General features: G+C 29.6%; 4 protein-coding genes across 9 annotated transcripts; 2 read left to right on the forward strand and 2 right to left on the reverse strand.

Moving 5' to 3' along the window:
- The first annotated feature begins 945 nt into the window (after positions 1-945).
- LOC127073086 (protein lethal(2)essential for life-like) lies at positions 946-3,458 on the forward strand. The gene is made up of 2 exons (XM_051014143.1): positions 946-1,144; positions 1,785-3,458. Exon 2 carries the CDS (start codon positions 1,845-1,847, stop codon positions 2,364-2,366), a length of 522 nt encoding a protein of 173 aa, XP_050870100.1. The 5' UTR covers positions 946-1,144; positions 1,785-1,844; the 3' UTR covers positions 2,367-3,458.
- Positions 3,459-3,533: 75 nt separating this feature from the next.
- On the reverse strand, positions 3,534-6,567 carry LOC127073081 (uncharacterized). Of its 2 annotated transcripts, XM_051014133.1 has the most exons (7): positions 5,979-6,567; positions 5,545-5,789; positions 5,085-5,407; positions 4,770-5,013; positions 4,409-4,689; positions 3,984-4,230; positions 3,534-3,799 (listed from the first exon to the last, which is right to left on the reverse strand). In XM_051014133.1, the coding sequence occupies exons 1-6, from the start codon at positions 6,055-6,057 to the stop codon at positions 3,993-3,995; spliced, it is 1,410 nt and encodes a 469-aa protein (XP_050870090.1). In that variant the 5' UTR covers positions 6,058-6,567; the 3' UTR covers positions 3,534-3,799; positions 3,984-3,992. The 2 variants fall into 2 exon arrangements, with proteins under 2 accessions (XP_050870090.1, XP_050870089.1); XM_051014132.1 differs by having other exon boundaries at positions 3,534-4,230; positions 5,979-6,559.
- A 579-nt stretch (positions 6,568-7,146) lies between these two features.
- LOC127073074 (uncharacterized) lies at positions 7,147-15,428 on the reverse strand. 4 transcript variants are annotated; one of them, XM_051014117.1, is made up of 15 exons: positions 15,067-15,428; positions 14,484-14,659; positions 14,204-14,408; positions 13,934-14,130; positions 13,577-13,808; positions 13,323-13,479; positions 13,013-13,247; positions 11,917-12,925; positions 11,048-11,760; positions 10,777-10,946; positions 10,256-10,672; positions 9,926-10,101; positions 9,591-9,838; positions 9,239-9,502; positions 7,147-9,147 (listed from the first exon to the last, which is right to left on the reverse strand). In XM_051014117.1, the coding sequence occupies exons 2-15, from the start codon at positions 14,621-14,623 to the stop codon at positions 8,973-8,975; spliced, it is 4,338 nt and encodes a 1,445-aa protein (XP_050870074.1). In that variant the 5' UTR covers positions 14,624-14,659; positions 15,067-15,428; the 3' UTR covers positions 7,147-8,972. The 4 variants fall into 4 exon arrangements, with proteins under 4 accessions (XP_050870074.1, XP_050870071.1, XP_050870073.1 ...); XM_051014114.1 differs by having other exon boundaries at positions 11,917-12,928; XM_051014116.1 differs by having other exon boundaries at positions 11,917-12,928; positions 14,484-14,673.
- A 119-nt stretch (positions 15,429-15,547) lies between these two features.
- LOC127073076 (peroxisome assembly factor 2) lies at positions 15,548-19,694 on the forward strand. 2 transcript variants are annotated; one of them, XM_051014123.1, is made up of 7 exons: positions 15,548-15,813; positions 15,891-16,338; positions 16,410-16,889; positions 16,983-17,209; positions 17,283-17,688; positions 17,797-18,096; positions 18,166-19,694. In XM_051014123.1, exons 2-7 carry the CDS (start codon positions 15,906-15,908, stop codon positions 18,804-18,806), a joined length of 2,487 nt encoding a protein of 828 aa, XP_050870080.1. In that variant the 5' UTR covers positions 15,548-15,813; positions 15,891-15,905; the 3' UTR covers positions 18,807-19,694. The 2 variants fall into 2 exon arrangements, with proteins under 2 accessions (XP_050870080.1, XP_050870079.1); XM_051014122.1 differs by having other exon boundaries at positions 15,548-16,338.
- The last annotated feature ends 1,225 nt before the right edge of the window (positions 19,695-20,919 follow it).

The raw sequence follows: 20,919 nt of genomic DNA on the forward strand, positions 1-20,919 counted from the left end.
GTAACATCGTCGTGTCGAGCCAAAATTTCTTCTACGTGAATACATTGGTATGAAACGAAAGAACGAGAAACATCTTCTCGTCACTATGCATTTCACAAAAGATACGCATAGAATAATACAAATATAAATCACGTGACAAATGAGTGGGGAAATCTAAAGATGTGACAAATGCATGTTGCGACCGAGAGATGGAGCATCGGAGGAATCGTGCCAGGGACGAAACTAATTCATATTGCTCCCTAATTTTATATTTCATTAGGATTAAATTTTTTTTATCTACAATTTCTTCCTTGATGCATTATAATTCACTAAGAATACAGTATCACTTCAATGTATTACACAATTTCATTTATATCGCAACGTACACGATCTTATTTGTAATATTGAAAATATTAGAAAATAATATAAACGTATGAGAAAAGTAGACGATTTTATTTTTTCAAATAAATAAAAATGAAAATTTTGTATGGCGTATGAAATGATAATTTTACGAAATTTATTAGTATGGTATAGGGCTAGTTTGAAAATTATAATTAAAATAATGTATTGTAAATCGATTAACATTTGTATCGTTATAAACGTAGATATAATGTTTGCAAGTGTAATGAGAAAAAAAAAAGAGAAATTTTTCGACGAATAATTAAAAAAGAAAAAAAAAGCTATAATGATAATTTGAAAATAATAATTAAAGTGATATATTGCGAATCGATTGATATTTAGGTTATGACGAATTTAATTGACGATACGAGTAAAAAAAGATTACACTACGAGATATATTTAGAATTTAGAACAAAATTTATTGTATTATAAAAAAATACATCATACGCACGTATTTATACGTTAGGGTGATTAATTTAGTTAAGCCGTCGTTGGAAATCTATCGAGAATGATTCTATATACATTGGCGCATGTACCTCCTAGAAATCTCTCGAAAAGACCGCCATGACAAATATAAAACGGGCGGCGAAGTTAGTCGCAGTTAGTTTAAGTTCGAAAAGCGATCAGTCGACTTCGAAATACACGAAGAGTGACTAACGATAAAAATAAAGTTTTTAACGATCGAAATAAATTAAACGAATATATACGAGTGTGCGTTCGATTAACACCGTGAACCTTGACAAAATACGATCTAACGGTTAAAAAGGTACGTCTTTTACGATTTGATTAAATTTCTCTAGAGTATTTGCGATATCGTTCGTTCATTGGCTAACGTTCTTCGCGACTGACTTACGTCGACCAATTAGCTGTTTCCTTTCGTTCGAAAGATTATTGCGATTCGTTTCTTTTTCTTTGTCGTAATTAGAAAACAATTAAATTCGGGAATAATAAGAAATAAAGAGGATTAAGAAATAAAGTTTCTCTCTTTTTTTTTTTCTACGTATAAATATTCATTTCAAATGGGAGAAATTTAGGAAAACGCGAAAAACATCGTAGTTACGTTATTTCGATATCACAATGAATTTATAAGATGTAATACGTTGTTCGTAAGTACGCAATCGTAATATTTATCGATTCGATCGAATGTCGTACAAGTAAATCGATATTAAAGTAATCTTATTTTTTATTTTTCTGTTTCTTTTTACTTTCCATCTTTACTTTTTCAAAGTTCTCCCAACTTTTGTTTCTAATAATTATTTGAAAAAATAAAATTTCTTATATATATATATACACATATATATTATATACGTATAGATATAGATATATACGATTCAAATACTACTCTATCGATGATACGAATAACGAGTAAAATTATCTTAACTTTGACATTTTATTGATGTCTACAGAAACCATAAAAGAATAAATTAAGAAAAAGAAAAAAGAACGAAAAAAAATTTCGATATAAAATGGCATTAGTACCGAGTACTATGTTCCGTAACTGGTGGGACGAAATGGACCGTTTTCATCGTGAATTGGAACAACATTTTCAACGTTTATCAACGACACACGATTTTCCTCCGCCACCAGCATTACCGTCATTCAAAGAATTCTTTCGTCCTTGGCGCGAAGTATTCCAGGAATTAGAACAACAAGTAGGAGGTTCGGCAAAGGTCGAAGAGGGCCAAGATAAGTACAGAGTGATCGTCGATGTGCAACAATTTGCACCAGAGGAAATAACCGTTAGAACAGATGACAAATGTATTACCATTGAGGGTAAACACGAGGAGAAGAAAGATCAACATGGTTATATCTCACGACATTTCGTACGACGATATCAACTACCTCAAGGTTATGATATCGGCCATGTTAGACCAAGTTTATCATCCGATGGCATTCTAACTATCACTGCACCAAGACTTGTTTTACCTGCTCCTGGCGAAAGAATCGTTCCGATTGAACGTCAAAACAGACCTGCCATCAAAGTCTAAAGAAAGAAAGAAAGAAAAAAAAGAAAAGAAAGAGAAAAAAACAATCATTCGTTTGCAACTTCAAATACAATAATCTTAGTATTTTTCTAATTGATATCAACTCAATAATATTAGCGAAATATTCTATCACTTATCCGTCTTTTATTCGCTTATTTATACTTATAAATGATAGATTTTTGTTTCGTTAATTTTTGAATCAATTAACGATTAAGATCAATTAATATGTACGAGATAACAACGAGATTGGATTTCGACGTGCATTCAAAAATTCGCGGGTATATTTGAAATCTTTGCTTTCTCTCCCTCTCTCTCTCTCTCTATCTATCTATCTTTATCTATCTATCTTTCTGTAGTTGGTACTATAATATATTATACTAGCTTAATGGCTTTGTAATATAGTTGTATATCATTCTAAATTATTACTTGTTATACAAGAATATTATAATATTTGTAGTATTTTAATTATTATATGAATTGTGTTAACAATATTCTCGTATATCGATTGAAGATAAATGATGAAACAAAACCAAAAAAAAAAAAAAGAAAAGAAAAAGAAGAAGAAAAGAGAAACTATGTATGAAGATTCCTGGATTATTACTTTTTCTTTTTTTTTTTTATATTTGATAAATATCGGTTGTTAATTCGAACTTTATTTATATGGCAATTGTCAATATTTTCCTTTTCACTTTCAGAATTAGAGTTTCAATGATGTATTATACAAGTAATAGGTATGTTCCGAGAATTACTGTTATGAGATAATTGAAATCGAGTCACGTATACATGTGTCTCATTATGTGATACTTATCTGAAAAATGTTTATGTTGTATGGATAGAATGGAATGCATAATTATAAATAGATAATGAATGCATAATACAAATACACGTAACAAACTGTTATTAAAGGAAAAATATTAAGACTTTGCATATACATACATACTTACACCCACCCACACACACACACACACACACATACACGCACACACATACACATAATTGTAATTTTCAATGTTCGAAAATATATTTTCACTTTTCTTAGGCTTTTCAATAAATATAATATTGTCACGTATAAAATATAAATATTCTCCTCTTCGACTCTTTTTATTTATTATTCATTTTCCAGAAAAATTCTATTACTATTTCTAGAACGATCGAAACGCACATTATAAATATCTTGAAAATGTTAATTTTTATTGACAATTAACATCACATACCAAATTTGATTTTCTTCTTACGTAACTACGTTTCTCGTATAATTTATCTACAAGCAGAGTATGTTACATCACATCCTCGGATAATTCGTTACTTGAATCACACTTGGATGTTTTATTTTAATCATTTCCGTACCTGTTACATAGGTTTACATTATGTACTGACTGCATAGACTTGTATGTACTGCAGTACATAGAGAGTAATTGTCTGGCAAAAAGCCACGCCTGATTAGAAAAACAGAATTTATATTAATCTCAAAATGTAGGCATCATATATGTTATGTATCTTTTTTTTTTTTTCTTATGAAGCTCAAAGTTTCTTTCAAACAAAATATATATGTATATATTTATTTCTTTCCCTCTCTCTCTTTCTCTCTCTCTGTCTGTGTTTTTCTCAGTTTGTATTTACGTTTGATATTTACGAAGGTCCTCGTTCCTCTTCGCTTTCAGAGAACGGAGTTAGATCATCTGGAACTTGTGAAGGTACAGGATCTTCTAAGATAATTTCATCGGGTGGAGATAATCCTTGCATCAGTCTGGCTTGTTCTTCTATTTCCGGTATTTTTTCATTAATAAGCTTTTCGACGTCTATTTTATTCAATTCTTCTTGTATTCTTTTCTTGAGAGGTCCCTCGATCGCATCCATTATTTGATACCTATATATAAAAAATTCATAAAGTATTTATTAAATATATAAATTATTAAAAAGTATCATTTATATTTTACCCACGAGAAAATTGATATTTTATATTACTTATATACGACAAACAAATTATAACATCTTTAGTAGGATTTATTATTTAGATTTTAGAATGATCAATAATCGATTAATACCTTAAAAGATTTGGTATTATATTGATGCTCGCTTCCATAACATAATCAAGAGTACCGGCACCATGTATTCGCGCTTGTATGTTACCCAATTCCAAATCGAGTTCTTCCAAAGTTGGTCGTTTACGTGTATCAAGTGGTTGGCTTAAATTCAGTTGAACTCTGAAATATTGAACGGTGAAGGACACTGTACCTGCTCTCGACAGGACGCCACCAATTACGCTTACTTCCCAATGCGTTCTTCCCTCGATCTCTTGTGTTCCAACATCCAAAACCGCATATACCTTTGACAACGAAAGAAAAATCATTAATTTTCAATTTCCCGTTAAAATTTGTATATTTCTATAATAATAGATAAACTTACGGTCCCATTTTCCATGGTAAGCGTGATGTTACCCATACGATAGAAACTTGCCAATCCGGTGATCCAAGTGTGCGATGACGTCACGGTAAAAATACCAACGCTTTGACTATAATCCTTTACCTTAAATGGATCGTAACCCATTTGTGAAACTTGTCTACGACCCTCGGCTACTGCCATGTCGAACGGTGATATCGAATTTGGGAAATACTGTGGTAACTGAGATATCTGCTTGTTCACCTCCCCTCTAAATTTATTTTCCCACAATTAACATTTTTTTCATTCAAATTTATCTCGAGATTTTAGATCCATATTTACCTCATATTAGTATTAACTTCCTTCAAAATAAATGGTTTAATACTGTCGAATATAAAAGCGCCTACAGAATTGATAACACCTTGAAAAACGGATCCCAAAAAGCCAAGATTCTTGAAGTCCATATCGATGTTTTCGAAAGTTAAATCCATGTCGATGTTTTGTGCTTGTAATTTACCATCAACTCCAACTTCTAATCTTGCAACACCTTCGACATTTACTCCTGTTAATATTACAGTAAAATTGCCAGCTGATCTTGAAAGCCAGGATGCAAGAGTATACAATCCACGAATGTCGAGTCTCGTAATACTCAATGCGGCTGAAACCTTAAGGGGAAAAAATATATATATATATATATATATGTATGTACATATATTATATAAGATGTAATATTTTATTTATTACTTTTTTTTTTATTATTATAAATAAAATGAACGAAATACTTAATTTCTTTTAATCATACCTGCATCAATGCCAATTCAGATTTGATATGTTCAATACGAAATTTGGATAATCCATAAACGTTGATTTGTTTGAAATTCATGGTATACATGGAAAAAGAATGTTTCATATCCGGCACTGGCATGGGATCGGGTATTGGAGCACCGGGTAATCCAACTGGATCATATTGCTGATAATGTTTCAAGATCGCACGAATATGATCTCCAAGACGTTTTTCACCAGCGGCGATTTGTTTCGCTTCTTTGGCTAAAATTTTCGTAGATTTTTAGTTCAATAAATATATATATATATATATATATATATATATATATATATATATACACACATATCAAGGAAGAAAAAAAATCTTATAAATTACGAAATCGTACAATTAAAAAAGAAATGACAAAAAAAAAAATACGGTACATCAAGAAAAAACCAAAAACGAAAACTTACCATCAACTTTGGAATCCTCGGCGTGGCAAATCAAAGAACAATAAGATACGAGGAAAAAATATTTGTAAAGAGCTCGCATGTTTGAGATTACGAGAATAGAGAGAGAGAGAGAGAGAGAGAGAGAGAAAACGGAAAAAGAAAATTATATGAAAATTTTATAATAAATTGAATTTATTATCTATCGAACCGAATATTTTCAATACGCGTTCTCATGCGAGTAACATCCTCTGTTTATCCGTTTCGAAATATTTTTAAGACTATGATCAGCACCATGGCTTGTTTGCTGGTCGACGAACACACATATGACTGTGGTACATACGTCGTCAGTGATTTTCAGTCTAACGATATCTCGCAGGTCATTGAAGGGGCGAGGGTCAACCGCTTTATCTGGGATCTGGGCCCCCTGTCCTCCCTTCTTCTTTTAGCATTTCCTTTTCAGAGCTTACTACTACTACTACTACTATTACTACTACTACTACTACTACTACTACTACTACTACTGTTGCTGCTGCTATTACTACTACCACTTACCATATCATTGAGTTTATACGTTAATAATGTCATTAATGCATATATGTATCTTATATATATATATATCTTTATATGTATTGCACTCCTTACATGTATGGAGTGCAAGTTAATCTGCTTGCCTAATCCTCATATAGACACACAAATACATTATCATCAATCCTGAAAGTGCATCGACATTCCGTCTATTAAAGAAATGAAATAAAAAGGGACATCGAATATTTAGCGATAAACTTTTGTACGATAAGTAATATAATCTTATATTTCGCGGTATGTTACCAATAAATTTATGCGCATATATATATATATATTTATATATATATCTTTTTTTATATATATAAAAATTTATATTTTTATATGCATGTATGTATATAATTTTATAGTCAATTTCCGGTTTCATTTAGCAATATGTTAATAAAGAGTAATAGAGCAATTAATTACGAAGAGGAAAGGTAGTTAATTATAATAAATTTAATCTGGGTGATACTAATACAATTTTTTTTCTTTTTATATATATTATATATATATTATCTATGTTTCTTCTATATCTTATTCATCTTAATGAATATTATTATTCGTTATTATGTTAATTTTTTTCTTAATAAATATACTTCAGAAAGGAAAAAGAAATAATAGGTCATTATTGATCTATATTACGAAAAGTATCTAAGATTTTTAATTATTATCTCGTGGTTATTATTTTTTTAAAGACAAGCAAATAACTATATTACAGATTATATTATATTTGTGTAAAACGTAGATATTAATAGAGAAAGAGAGAGAGAGAGAGAGAGAGAGAGAGAGAGAGAAATAGAGAATCAATTTGCAGCTAATGCATATGACTTTAATCGTGTTTTAATGAATATATTTTACAGTACTTGTTGCAAATGTATTCAACATAAAGCTCAATATTATTTGAATTTAAACACACATGTTGCACCATCAAAATAAAATAAGGCATATGTTGTGATCTTAGAAGCAAAAACAATAGGCTGTCGATTACCTATGTATATTCTTAGAGAGTAGTATATATATATATATACTACTATGTGTAAATATATATAGTAGTATATATATATTATATATATATATAGATATATATGTATATAATTTATATTATATCATTTAAATATATCAGGCAGCCTATTGTTTTTGTTTATTTTATAAAATTTAACATGGGAGAGATGATTTGAACACAAACCTGAAATATCTGTTATTATATATATATATATATATATGTATATATGTATGTATGTGTATGTATATATAAATATATATATATATATACACATATATACACACACATATATATATCCTTACATTTATATTTTTACTCTATATTAAAAAATTTATTATTTAAAGGCCTGTTTAGTGGATACCAGTGAATAAGCCTGCACACATTCAAAATAGAAGGTCTTTTCAATGTCCTAGCAAGGATATTTTATAATTTATGGAATATAATGAAACATCTTATATGTTGCATCTTATGTTGTCTTGCTGCTTTACATATTATTTCATTTACATTTATACGATAGATCATCATTTAACAGGCATATGTTTATATGTACCAAACGTACTAATATTCTTTAAAACCGAAAACGAAGTGTGTCGAGAGCAACTAAATATTTGGCATTCTATATATATATATATTTTTTTATTTTTTCTTTTTTTCATACAAAACTTGAGTGTTGAGACATAATAAAAAAAAAGAAAAAAAAAGAAAGAATCGATTTGAAAGAAAAAATATATTTTAAACCTATATATTATAAATATTACATATATATATATATATATTAGTTATCTAAGTAAAGAGAGAGAGAGTGAGAGAGAAAGAGAAAGATAGAGAAAGAGAGAGAGAGTATATATGGAATGCAACTATACCGTGAGAGATAAACTTTTTACATTTGCAGTTGCATATCCTTAAAGTTTAATGTGCCTGCATACATTTATCACACGTACATTGTACTATCAATATCTCCAACGAAATTCTTTTGTCTTTCTTTGCTTATATCTTATAATACAATTCTTTGCTTTTACACACTTTGCGTGACAAACACTAACATCCAGGTACTATGTGTCACGAGGTACTTTGAAAGACATATCCATGGAAAAAAAAGAAAAAAAAAAAGAAAAAAAAAAGAAAAAAAAGAAGAAACTAGTGGTAAAGAGAATCTCCAGGAGATTGATTACGATATTTCGGAGAGAAATATTGGCAGAATTAAATTCACACTTCTAATATTATTGATTATGTGCAAGCAATATAAATCAATAAAGCCTCCACAAAGCAGGCCATAAACGTGCATTTCATGTACTGTAGCTGTGAAGTACATATATCACTGTAATAGTAACTTTTACAATAAATAGCACAATAATATTAATTTTTTTTCTTATTAAACGTTGGTTCTTTACTAAATGTGTGCCGTACACATTGGGCCATAGTATCTGATTTAGCAAATTAAGTAAGCGTTATCGTTTGTTGAGTATATTAGATAAGATTCTAAGCTTTGATTGTAATTCTGGCATTGGTGGTAAAGCTTCTTCCATTAAATTTCGTAATCTACATAAGTCTGGTAATTTTTCACACGATTCGATATTCAATAATTCTGTAAAGAATGGTTCCCAAGCGGCCTTCTTTGCATACCTGTGTATATAACGAATAACAAATATTTGAGATTTATTTACAAATGTTAGTATTCGCAATTACGATATTAGTTCTGGATTAATGATCTTACCTTGGCAACTTTGAATTTATAAACCAATGATCGCCAACGTTTGATACTCTCATGTAATTACCAAATAATAAACAATGGCTTGTAGCCGCCAAACAATATAAATCTGTCTGATACGTCCAAGGCCGTCCAGTTTGCATTTCAATGCACGTAAATTCTTCGGTTTTTATGATATGAGTAAATGTTGTTTTTTTTGGTAATAAACTCATATCTATACTGCATCCAAAATCAATCAACTGTATTGTTGGCCTAACATCCTCTGTTGGTCTACAAAAAAAGAAAAAAAAATCAAAATCGAATTGTAATTTATATTATTTTTAATTATTAAGGAATAATCATTATAAGAAATACTTACAATCGCATAAATAAGAAATTATCTGGCTTTATATCTCCATGTATAATTTGGCATTTATGTAAATGTTCAACAATTTGAAGCATTTCGATAGTAAAGAAAATAGCAAGTGGTTCTATTAATGGTTTACCAGTAGACATTTTAACTTGATTAGTTACTGCTAATAATGTTCCAAATTTGGAAAATTCTGAAACTAGTACACTGCCATTATTTGCTATATAAGCTATTGAAACATCCATAAATCCTCGAAGCTGTAATCAATGATAATTGAAGTGTAGATGATTAAACGATAATTAAAATAATTTATTAAAAATAAATAACGTCTAATATGTCCATACCATATGTGGATTTTTAAGGCGGGTTTTTATTTCCCTAACAATGTAATATTCCCAAACCCATGCAGGCTTTTGGGTCTTTAAAGCAACAGTGCGACCTGTCTGCATATTTACTGCTTTAAAAACTGTTCCATACATTCCTTTCCCAAGGCACTTTTCCAAATTATACGCTTCAGGTCCTTTAAAAAAAGAGAAAAAAAAAAGTAAAAGAAATGAAAATTAGAGAAATGAAAATAGTTGTTTACAAAGCGTACATACATATTTTTTTTTTGAACTAACATTATCTAACTTATTAATAATAATGATAGTATAAATTATTTATAATCTACTAACCAAGCGTAATCATAGTAGAAGGCACAAACTTATTTAAGTTAGTATTTATTCTCATATATCCTTTTGCATGTTGTGATTGTGGAAATTTCATGTTTTTCAAAAGTCCGGCAATTAAATTCTTATCAAAAGGATTAATATCTCCAGAAGGAAGTTGAAAGATTTCTTCTTCCACTTGTTCCATTGGTTCATGCTCTTCGCATTCCATAGTATCAGTTTTTTCCTGATTGTCTGTTTCACTACTAAGTTTAAAATTGATAGATTTTCGTAAGTCACAATTATTTTTTATTTCTGACGTTATTTGATCCACATTTCGTTGTACCGTACGTGGACTTTGAGCATGTACAGCTTGAATTTGAGCACGCATTTTCTGTTCGTATGGTTGACTGGTCGCTAATATAGAATCGTTATGTGTTTGCTCTATATAAACGTTAAAAACAAAGATCAGTATTGTTATTTTAATAAAAATACTTTCGTTGGAAATATTTAACAATATAGTATATAACGAATGAATATATACTAACGTAAGCCCGATTCTTTAATCAAACTCATTTCTTCTCTTGTTAACGTAAAACCTAAAGCAGCTGTTCTTGTATTGGCACTAGAGGCTGAACTACTTGAAACATATTCCCTAGTTGATTCCATTATAACACTTAATTTTTCATCCGTATTACCATTATTTACATCTGGGATTCTATTAAAAATAATACATTATTAGATGTTAACTTTTAAATACATTTATAGTTTCATTTGTGAATCAATCATTGTAAGTATAAAAAGAAAGATCTCACGTACGTGTGATGTGGAACATTTTGGCTTGAAAATTGTGGCACATCCTTTGGTCTATGCGATAATCTAAAATGGTTAGTCATAGGAGTAGAACTACTTAATAAAGCATTGCATGCTTCGGTATAGCAGGTATCATTTGGTCCTGATAAGGGTGCTATACCAAGGGTATCATCTGTATACAAGTTATTTTCTTCTGCTAATTTTGATGGCATGTTTTCCTCGAGTGGTCCATTATAATCGATAACAATGGCATTTTCTTTATTTTCAGCATTTTCCAAATATTTCAAGTCTCTACGATTCATTCCTGGTGATTTGATATATGGTAATTCAGGAGGCATCCTATAAGGTTTATTTGCCTCTACATTAGGTTCACTGTATGATGGATAATGTAATGGTTTTTGAGGTTCTGAATTTTGTTGTAGAAGAGCTGGTTCCAACGAGGACGGATATTGTTGATATCCTATATCATTTGGTAACATATTGCCAAAGGAAGGATGTTGCATTTGTTGCATATGATGGTGCGAGTGGTGTGGCTGATGCGGTAAATGTTGACTTTGTGGTGAATGATGATGTACATGTGAATGATGTTGAAGTTGTGAATGCGATTGAAGATGTTGAGACTGTGAAAGGGATTGATGATGCAACGAGTGTGCTTGTTGTTGTTGTATCAACTGATGATGCGGATGATGTGATAATTGTTGTACTTGCTGGTCATGATGCTGAAACAAAGTTTATTCTTATTTTCTCTTATATGCGTTTATATATATATATATATGTGTGTGTGTGTGTATTCACATTTATAATCATCAATACCCTTTTGTGACATACTAGATAGTAAAAATATATTTTCTTATCGTTATTTATTGTCATCGTACCTGTATTTGGTAATGATACGTATTTTGTAATCCATGATTTCCATACGGCGTGTGTTGTGCCGGAGGCACGTAACTCTGATGAGAAGAATGAAAACTTTGATGATTTTCTTGATCTTCGTAAGGTTGTATGTTATATCCTTGATGATGTTTACTAGACATCGCGTGCTGTGTCATTGAACTATCCATATGTATGTCAAAAGATAATTTTGTTCTAGAATCTGTCATTCGAGGTGCTATAGGATTACGAAAACGTGGTGTAGCGGGTGTAACACTTGGAGAATGCCATAAATCTTGTACCGCTGATATTGCTTCTTTTGTATTTACAGTAAGGCTTTGCCCAAGTAAATGTTCCTCATTATCCGTTGATAAAGATGACGTATGATGCGAATGTAAATAACTTGTTTGTAATTTTCTTTGCGTATTTAATTCAGCTTCCATTCTTTGAGCTTCGATCCTTTCTGCTTCAATTCTCTCAGCTTCTATCCTTTCAGCTTCGATTCTTTGTGCCTCTATCCGTTCAGCTTCGATTCTTTCGGCCTCGATCCTCTGTGCCTCGATTCTTTCGGCTTCGATCCTTTGCGCTTCGATTCTTTCAGCTTCGATTCTTTCTGCTTCAATTCGTTCGGCTTCTATCCTTTCAGCTTCTAATCTTTCAGCCTCTAATCTTTTCAATTCTTGTTGCTTTGCGTCGTGTCTTTGATTTTCTAATGTTAGCTTGTCAACTTCATATTGTTGTCTTTGTAATTCTTGTTGTTGTTCGATTTGGATTCTGTGTCTTTCAATTTCTAAATGTTCGATTTCTCTTCTTTGAAGCTCAAGATTGTGTTGCCTTTGTACCATTTTTTGTTGCGCAAATTCTTGCCTATGTTGTTGCAATTCTTGCAATGTAATACTGTGATTCTGAGAATCTCTTTCCATAATTTTTTGTTGGTTTTGTAAATCAGGATTTCTTGAACATTTATCGTCTATATCCAAGTCAGAATACTTTTTTTGCATATCCTGATTTTGCCTACTTAAAATATTAATACGTAAGTGATCATGTTATATAATGCTAAAAAAAAAACATTGATAAATTGCACTTGTCAAATAAGAAAACCTTTTAAGAAGATAACGTTGAGCTCTAATTTCTTCCATACTTATATCCATATTATTGGCATAAACTATTTGTTTAGGATAGTGTGGTTTAAGGATAACATTTGGATTTGGTCGATCTTGTACACATACAGGTATCATCATATGTTCAGGATATTTGCTTCCATCAAAAAACGATGTATGATTAGGAAACAACCTTATTTTCTGCATGTCATTGTCATCCACTTCATCTTCGTGAACTAAAAATAATATAATGTTTATATAAACAGTGCGTATGTATATACATGTTTAATTATAATTTGTGAATGTAATACCTTTAAAAGCAGTTTTCACAGTAGATGATAATAAATTAGATTTTTTCATTCCACTGTTCCATGGACCAGGTTTAATTGTATTTTCCTTATGCATCATATCTTCTATGGGTACATGATCCAATATACTTGCACCTTTCATTTCTCCTGACATATCGTCCTAATATTTTTTTATCATATTATATTTAATTTTTATATGATAAATCTCGAATATAAAAATATTAAGATATTGTCTATTATTCAGCAATATGTTTTACCTGATATATCTGCACTCGAGAATTTGGTCTTGTATTCTGCATTGTTGTTACTTGAGGTATGCTACCAGGAAAATAATCACGTACACGATGTCCGGTTCGTATCGTACCAACCCTTTTACCAGCTTTAATTGCTTTCAATGAACTAAATGCTTGTCTCTGTTCAAATATTGATGCATCACCTCTATCGTCTATACGTCCAAGTGTTTTACGAGCTACTGCTAACTGAAAGTTTCTACGAGCAGTACAATTATAAGAATTAATTCCAAAAATTATTAAATTATTTGTGCTAATCAATTTCATGAAAAATATGTATATACATATCTATATAATAATAATAAGAATGCTTGTAATCCTTACTTATGTGCATAATCTAATTCATCCAGTGGTTCTGCTCGAGCTCTTAAACCTAATAAATAAATTTCATCTGCTTGTTTATAATCCTCTATTTGTTCTAATTCAAAGGCCCATGCTCTATACATATCTGCTACCATAGTTCCGATTCCGTTATTATATAAAAGTTGATACAGTTCTAAAGGATTTTTTTGCATATTTATCTACAATTAAAGCATTTAATAAATTATTCAATTTTAAAAAATATTTCTTGGCTGTTTAAGAAAAACGACTTACATAATTAATCCAAAGACGTATATATCTTTGATCTTGATAATACTTTGTTTCTTTCTCAAATGTGGCTAAACATTGTTGTAATAATTTTCCAATATGCGATTCATGACCACTCTTTGGGTAACTTTGTTCGATCCAGAGTATATATTCATACCAATTTTCTAAAGGATCTTCTCCTTCATAATTTCTAATTGCATCTTCATACATTCTAAAATGAAGAATGTATCCCTTTCAATAATTCTTTAATTATTAATAAGGGAACCAACAGAATACGAAAACATACTGCTTTTCTTGAAGAAGTAATTGTTGTGCTTCTACATCTTCCTGTGCCCTTAACGCAGTTCCCAATTGAGCAGCATTTCGTCCATAACGAAGCGGCTGAATGTTTTCCTTACAAAGAGCAATGACTGTTGCAGGATCCATTCCTTGCTTAACAATATATTTCTTTCACTTTACACTCTGAAGAAGAAACGCTATAATATTTGAGTTGATCTTTAAAATAAAAAAGATACAAATAAAAACATGGTAATAAAATATAATATATATCACGAAAACAATACTACTTATATGTTTTACATAGTTAAAAGATTATATTAATAACCTGTAAAGAATTGTAAAATCTTATACAAAAAGAAGGTCAAAATATAATCCAACTGTTATTGAAACACAATGATAATTATACATTTCTCGAATCGCAAATAATTTTCGAAATTATAAATCATACAATGTCGGCATGTATGTATCTTTACAAATGGTATAACAGTTATATCGAAATCCGTGACACAAACAACGGCATATATCTACTAGAGATTCAAAGGAGAATCTTTCATATTGAATAAACATCGAATATAAACATCTTCACTTACCACAATCGCGCATAATATTCTTAATATTACTCTCGTTATTTAAATTCGAAGTTAACTCACTCCGATAATTGCAATAAGGACGCTATCGGAATAGACTATGTTAGGTTAGGTCTCTACTTAACGACTATCAAACCACCAACGGTTTTCGATGTCTTCTGCTACGGTGCACTTTCAAATGATCTCAAAGGAAAGCGACACTGTCGCCAAAATACGTTCTCACGAGAAGATACGTTCTTTTAAACAGAATCGATAAAGAAAAGCACGAAAGACAAGCTCGATAAGTTTAATGTGATTTTCACGCGAATCACTATAAAAAATTACCAACAGTACGAACAAGTACAGCTGTTAGAAGGAGACCTCGTTTTTGGTCCCATAAGTTCTCGATCTACGTGTGTTACTATAGCAACACTGAGAATTGCTACCCATTGGTCCATGGATGGTATGTCAGTGGTTCTCAAGATCTTTGCAATAGATAACTAACGCGGGAGTTCAACCAATGACGACGTGATTCTTTGTTATTGGATGGTTCATCTTTTCTCTGTTTTCACATGAAGATGTTACAAAATTAGATGTTATTGACAATAATAAATATTAAATGAAATTGATTTTTTCCTACTAAATATATTAACGATAGTGTATTTCTTTCTCTCTCTCTCTCTTTCTATATATATATATATATATACGCATATATATGTATATATATATATGATTAATGTAATATGAATCTTATCAAAAATTTATAATTTGGTATCGTTTATTTTTCTTTCTAAATCAAATAATTGGAATAGTTCATCCGATAACAATAATTAAAATTTATCTTACAGCTATTCTTTTCTACAATGTATTCGTGGTCATATTACATAAATTTTTTACAATCATTAACTCAAACCTATATGAGACAAAATCCTTATTATGTTCTTAATTATATCTTTTTATGTTACGTGCAATTTAAATTTGAAAGGTTAATGAGAAAAAAGATACATTGTTTTACCTTATCGGATAAAACTTTGAATCGTTTGGTAAATAAGGAAATTGAACGTGTGAATGATTATATTGATCCTTACACTTGTATACTAGCAAATATAAATGAGATTAATATAACAATACCAAGTTGGTTTTATCTATGCTGCAAATCATCATTTAAAAAATATAAGATAATAGTTATACCTTTTGAAGACACTGAACAGAATGCAATATATGTTTCTGAAACTATGCGATATAATTTAGAAATTGTGTTTCATTGCATAGATTTGGATGATAAACTTTTCCTCAGTAAGTGTAATTTGTTGTAATGTATATAATTAGTAAGATGCAATCAAACATTTCAATTTTTATATTTTCAGTTCCCGCAACAGATAATATCGTTAACTTTGCGACGGAAATTAAAGTATCGTTAATCTCTAATCCTTATGACTCTCCAATAAATTTAACAGATGCATTATTAAAAAACTACTTTTCTGAACCACGCTTTTTAAGATGGAACGATGTATTTAGCATCGATGTAAAGGAATATGCAAAGGATCGTATATATACCGTAACTCAAATAGCAACTACAATATATTTTAAGGTCATAGCTCAGAAATTGAATGGTAATCTAACTAGTAAAGGTTGTTTTATTGTACAAGGAGAAACAGCACTTATACAAGAAAATAATATACACAGTTATCTTCCTTGTAAAAAAAGCTACTTGCTTCCAGAAGAATTAATTTTTCGATTAACTTGTAAAGATTCAGATAATAATTATTACATTAAATCTTATCCACCAGTGTTAGTAGAATCTTCTAACTCTTTAAAAGACTGTATTAAACCGTTTATGAAATCTGGTGAGAACTATATTATTATCATTATTATTATTATTATTATTAATATTTTGTTTACATATGCATTTTTTTGGATACAGTGAATATTTTTTATAGATATGCAATTACATATAAAACCTGTATTTCTTCTAATTGGGCCATCAGGCTCTGCAATTCATGAGATAGTACAAATTACTTCGGAAACAATGGGTTTACATTTACTTAATATAGATTTTGCAGAAGTTCAAACTTTAACATCAGCACAAACTGAAGCAAAATTACGTATTTTGATACACAATGCTAACAAATCTGCACCATGTATACTTTGCTTGAATAATATTCAGGTATTTGAAATGTTTTTTATATATTACATATATTAATTTTTTAAATATTATTAAAAAAAAATTATTTATATAGGTTTTCGGTAAAACATTTGAAGGGCAGAAAGATGAAAGAACTATATCTGCTTTTGCAAAAGAAATAAACGATCTTTATAGCAAGACTCTAAATTATCCTGTTATAATAATAGCTACTTCAGATGGGTCTGAGATTCCTGGAGAGTTACATAGAATATTTACAGAAACAATTAACTTGGAAAGTTTAGATCGTCAAAAGCGAATGGATATCATGAAATGGTGGTTAGCGTGTCAAAGAATAAATTATGATGCAGATTTATTAAACATAGCAGAATTATGTTCTGATTTTCAATACAAAGATTTAATAACTTTGACATTGCATACTATAAAAATATATTGCAAAAGAACAAAGCAATATTCTGAACATTCCATAACACTAACAAAGGATGACTTTGTTAAAGCTTATGGTAACATTATTTTAAAATAACTTTATTTTATCACATTTATTATTTTTTATTATCTTTCTCAGTCTATGTAGTAAAAGAATTTTAAAGAAAATTTTAATTTTATTTTAGAATATATTCAATCAATAAATATGGATAGCAAAGGAATGCCACGTGTACCAAAAGTGTACTGGAATGATGTTGGTGGCTTAGAAAATTTAAAACATGAAATCACTCGTAGAATTCGTTTACCCATGTTAAACAATTTTGGTTTTGGACAATCTGGCTTACTTTTATATGGTCCACCTGGAACAGGAAAAACTCTTCTCGCTAAGGCAGTTGCAACTGAATATCAGCTTCACTTTTTATCGATTAAAGGTCCTGAAGTTTTAAATATGTACGTTGGACAAAGTGAAGAAAATATTAGACAAGGTAAAAATAATTTACATAATGATATAAGATAATATAATTAATTTGAATTATTATTAATTATCTTTGTAGTATTTGAAAGAGCGCGCTCTGCAGCACCATGCATCATTTTTTTTGACGAGTTAGATTCGCTGGCTCCTAATCGTGGCAGAAGTGGAGATAGTGGCGGCGTTATGGATCGCGTTGTTTCTCAGTTATTAGCAGAAATGGATGGTCTTGAAAAAGCAAGCAATATTTTTATTATAGGTGCAACAAATAGGCCAGATTTAATCGATCCAGCTTTACTTCGACCTGGTAGATTTGACAAATTGTTATATGTAGGAATTCATTCAAGTTTTGTTTCCAAACTTAATGTTTTAGAAGCATTAACACGCAAGTTTAAATTTTTAAATCATGGAAAAGAGTTGAAACAACTTATAGTGGATTTACCTGTTAATCTTACTGGTGCTGATTTATATTCTATTTGTTCCAATGCTTGGCTCAATGCTGCTCGTAGAATTCTTAATACTATTAATAATATGCAGGATAATTTAGCTAAAGAAAAATATCTTGCACATTTTTCTGAAGAATTTAGTCATGTAACTGTCGAACTATTAGATTTTAAGGAAGCAATAAATAATTGGAGTCCATCTATCAGTAAAGAAGAAATGCAAAGGTATGAAAAAATGCAAAAAGAATTTTCTTCTAGACAAATACTAACTGTCAATATGTAAAGATTGATTTTGTACATATGTATTTTTTTTTTTTTTATAATGAAAACAATCGACACATTTCACTATATTGTCTATTTAATATTCTAACACAAAATTGTGTACTCTAATAAATTCTACAAATAGATAGTACATGATCTTATATAAACGGTATGCTATTTTATTTCAAGAAATATGTAAAACAATTTATACACAGTAAATAATGGAATCAAGGAAAAGTATCTACATTCTATACTAAATATTGCACCAATCGATTATCCTTATCCTAGTGCGTGACAAAAGAAAAGGAATAATCGAAAAATTATTTTCTTTTGGATCATAAAATTTTCTACTTCGCCGATACGATATACATGATACAGCGTGATAAATATACAATATAGAAAAATAGGGCAGCTAAACTTACCAAGTCTATCTATAAGGACGTATATAATTTAAAGACTGGGATCGCGCGAATTCGTTTCCAAAACATTCAATATTTTAATGCGATATGTAATAGATGAAGGTTTTTTTTTAAAGATTGCTTTGAAATATTATCTACTTTTAAAAAACTAAATATGTCCAGATAAACGAATACATATAAACGTTGCGTATCAACTTATGTTTCTCTCTTCAAAAATTGCACACGGAGAATTAGATTTTGTTTAATAAATAATATCCAGTAAGTTGCGTGTCCATTCATATTAAATACATTTCACGATGTAATTCTTTGGTATGATCGCGAGGTAGATTTTTATGGCGTAAAAGGGGATGTATAAGAGTGGAACACAACTTTCCTTTGATGCAAATGATTTTCTTTCTCTTTTTCGTTTAGTTTTATAGTAAAAGCACTTTTTGTATCCTAGTATTCGTAGAAACTTGGTTGAAGAAAGCGCATGCTAATTTATACATATTGTGCTATTACTTATAATTTAAAGCGACAATTTTTTTCTTTCTATTTTTTTTCTTTTTTCCTTTTTTTTTTTTTTTAATATGTAATTGGTACATGGTCAATGTATGAATGTAGAATGATGTAGGACAAGCTCTAATTACAGAGATATTTTTCCGTGCCTACAACATTCAAATGTGTATCACATTGAAATAAAAATTTTTTAATTCAAATACAGTTCTCTCATATAGCTTCGGTAATATTAATTGAAAGATAACTTTATGAAATGTGTTAAAAAATCTTTGGATATATTTCCAAGAAATATTTAAATCTTTTTATTTTGTCAGGTTGTAGGAGAATATCCAAAATATTAATATATTAATATTTGATATTTCAGTTTACAATAACAATTTAATATTTACTCCTCCAACAGAATCATGAGATGATTCATTTAACAAAGTTATTATCCAATTAATAATGCCACTTTATCGCCCGTAGAAAATAGAAGTTCGCGAGCGCAATGCTATTAAAATACACTTTATGTTACAAAATTCGTCCTTTACATTATACACACGGATTATACGATATTAAATTGTTATAAAAGTCCTAACGCGATATTTTAACAATATTCAATTGATGTCCGAATGATTTATAAATGTTAAATAAGCAAATTTACAATTATGAAAATAAGTGAAGAAATTCTCTTAACTGTGGGAGAAACTTTGAAAAAAAATTATTGTTGAAACTGACGTTGAGACATTTATAACAATTAAATAATATCCGCATGATTATTCCCTCAATATGTACCTTTTCTAATCTTCGAATTAAGTTAGTATAATGATTTTTGATATTTTTTCGACCGTAACGTGTATTATTAATATTATATTATTATTAGGTCAACGATGGGATCAGTACAGTTTGTAACATAAAAAAATATGTTACTGAGTAGTTATTAATATATAACTATATATATAGTTACTAGTACATAACTACCATTACTACTACATAACTATAGTTTGTAACATAAAAAAATGTTACCGAATAGTTATTAGTACATAACTATAATTATATATATATACATACATATATATGTATATATACATACATATATATACATATATACATACATATATATATATTAAACTAGTTGTGCAAACTACGTTAGAAAGGATCGATAACAATATAGCTCTGTATAGCCAGTTTATATACTAATCCCAATGTATAGGAGTTAAAACATGTAAATGATACTTA

Source organism: Vespula vulgaris, chromosome 2 (genome assembly GCF_905475345.1).
Source record: "Vespula vulgaris chromosome 2, iyVesVulg1.1, whole genome shotgun sequence".
In the NCBI taxonomy this organism is placed as follows: Eukaryota; Metazoa; Arthropoda; class Insecta; order Hymenoptera; family Vespidae; genus Vespula; species Vespula vulgaris.

Excerpts from the sequence above, each read along its gene's own strand:
- LOC127073086 (XM_051014143.1), top strand. The coding sequence starts at position 1,845 with ATGGCATTAGTACCGAGTACTATGTTCCGTAACTGGTGGGACGAAATG.
- LOC127073081 (XM_051014133.1), bottom strand. The coding sequence starts at position 6,057 with ATGCGAGCTCTTTACAAATATTTTTTCCTCGTATCTTATTGTTCTTTG. Across the intron at positions 5,014-5,084 it reads GAAGTTAATACTAATATGAG|AGGGGAGGTGAACAAGCAGA; the intron begins GTAAATATGGAT and ends AAATAAATTTAG. Across the intron at positions 4,231-4,408 it reads ATAATACCAAATCTTTTAAG|GTATCAAATAATGGATGCGA; the intron begins GTATTAATCGAT and ends TTTTATATATAG.
- LOC127073074 (XM_051014114.1), bottom strand. The coding sequence starts at position 14,623 with ATGGATCCTGCAACAGTCATTGCTCTTTGTAAGGAAAACATTCAGCCG. Across the intron at positions 13,248-13,322 it reads TGTGAAAACTGCTTTTAAAG|TTCACGAAGATGAAGTGGAT; the intron begins GTATTACATTCA and ends TATTATTTTTAG. Across the intron at positions 9,148-9,238 it reads ATAAATTCAAAGTTGCCAAG|GTATGCAAAGAAGGCCGCTT; the intron begins GTAAGATCATTA and ends TTATATACACAG.
- LOC127073076 (XM_051014122.1), top strand. The coding sequence starts at position 15,906 with ATGTATTCGTGGTCATATTACATAAATTTTTTACAATCATTAACTCAA. Across the intron at positions 16,890-16,982 it reads TAAACCGTTTATGAAATCTG|ATATGCAATTACATATAAAA; the intron begins GTGAGAACTATA and ends TATTTTTTATAG. Across the intron at positions 17,210-17,282 it reads TTTGCTTGAATAATATTCAG|GTTTTCGGTAAAACATTTGA; the intron begins GTATTTGAAATG and ends TTATTTATATAG.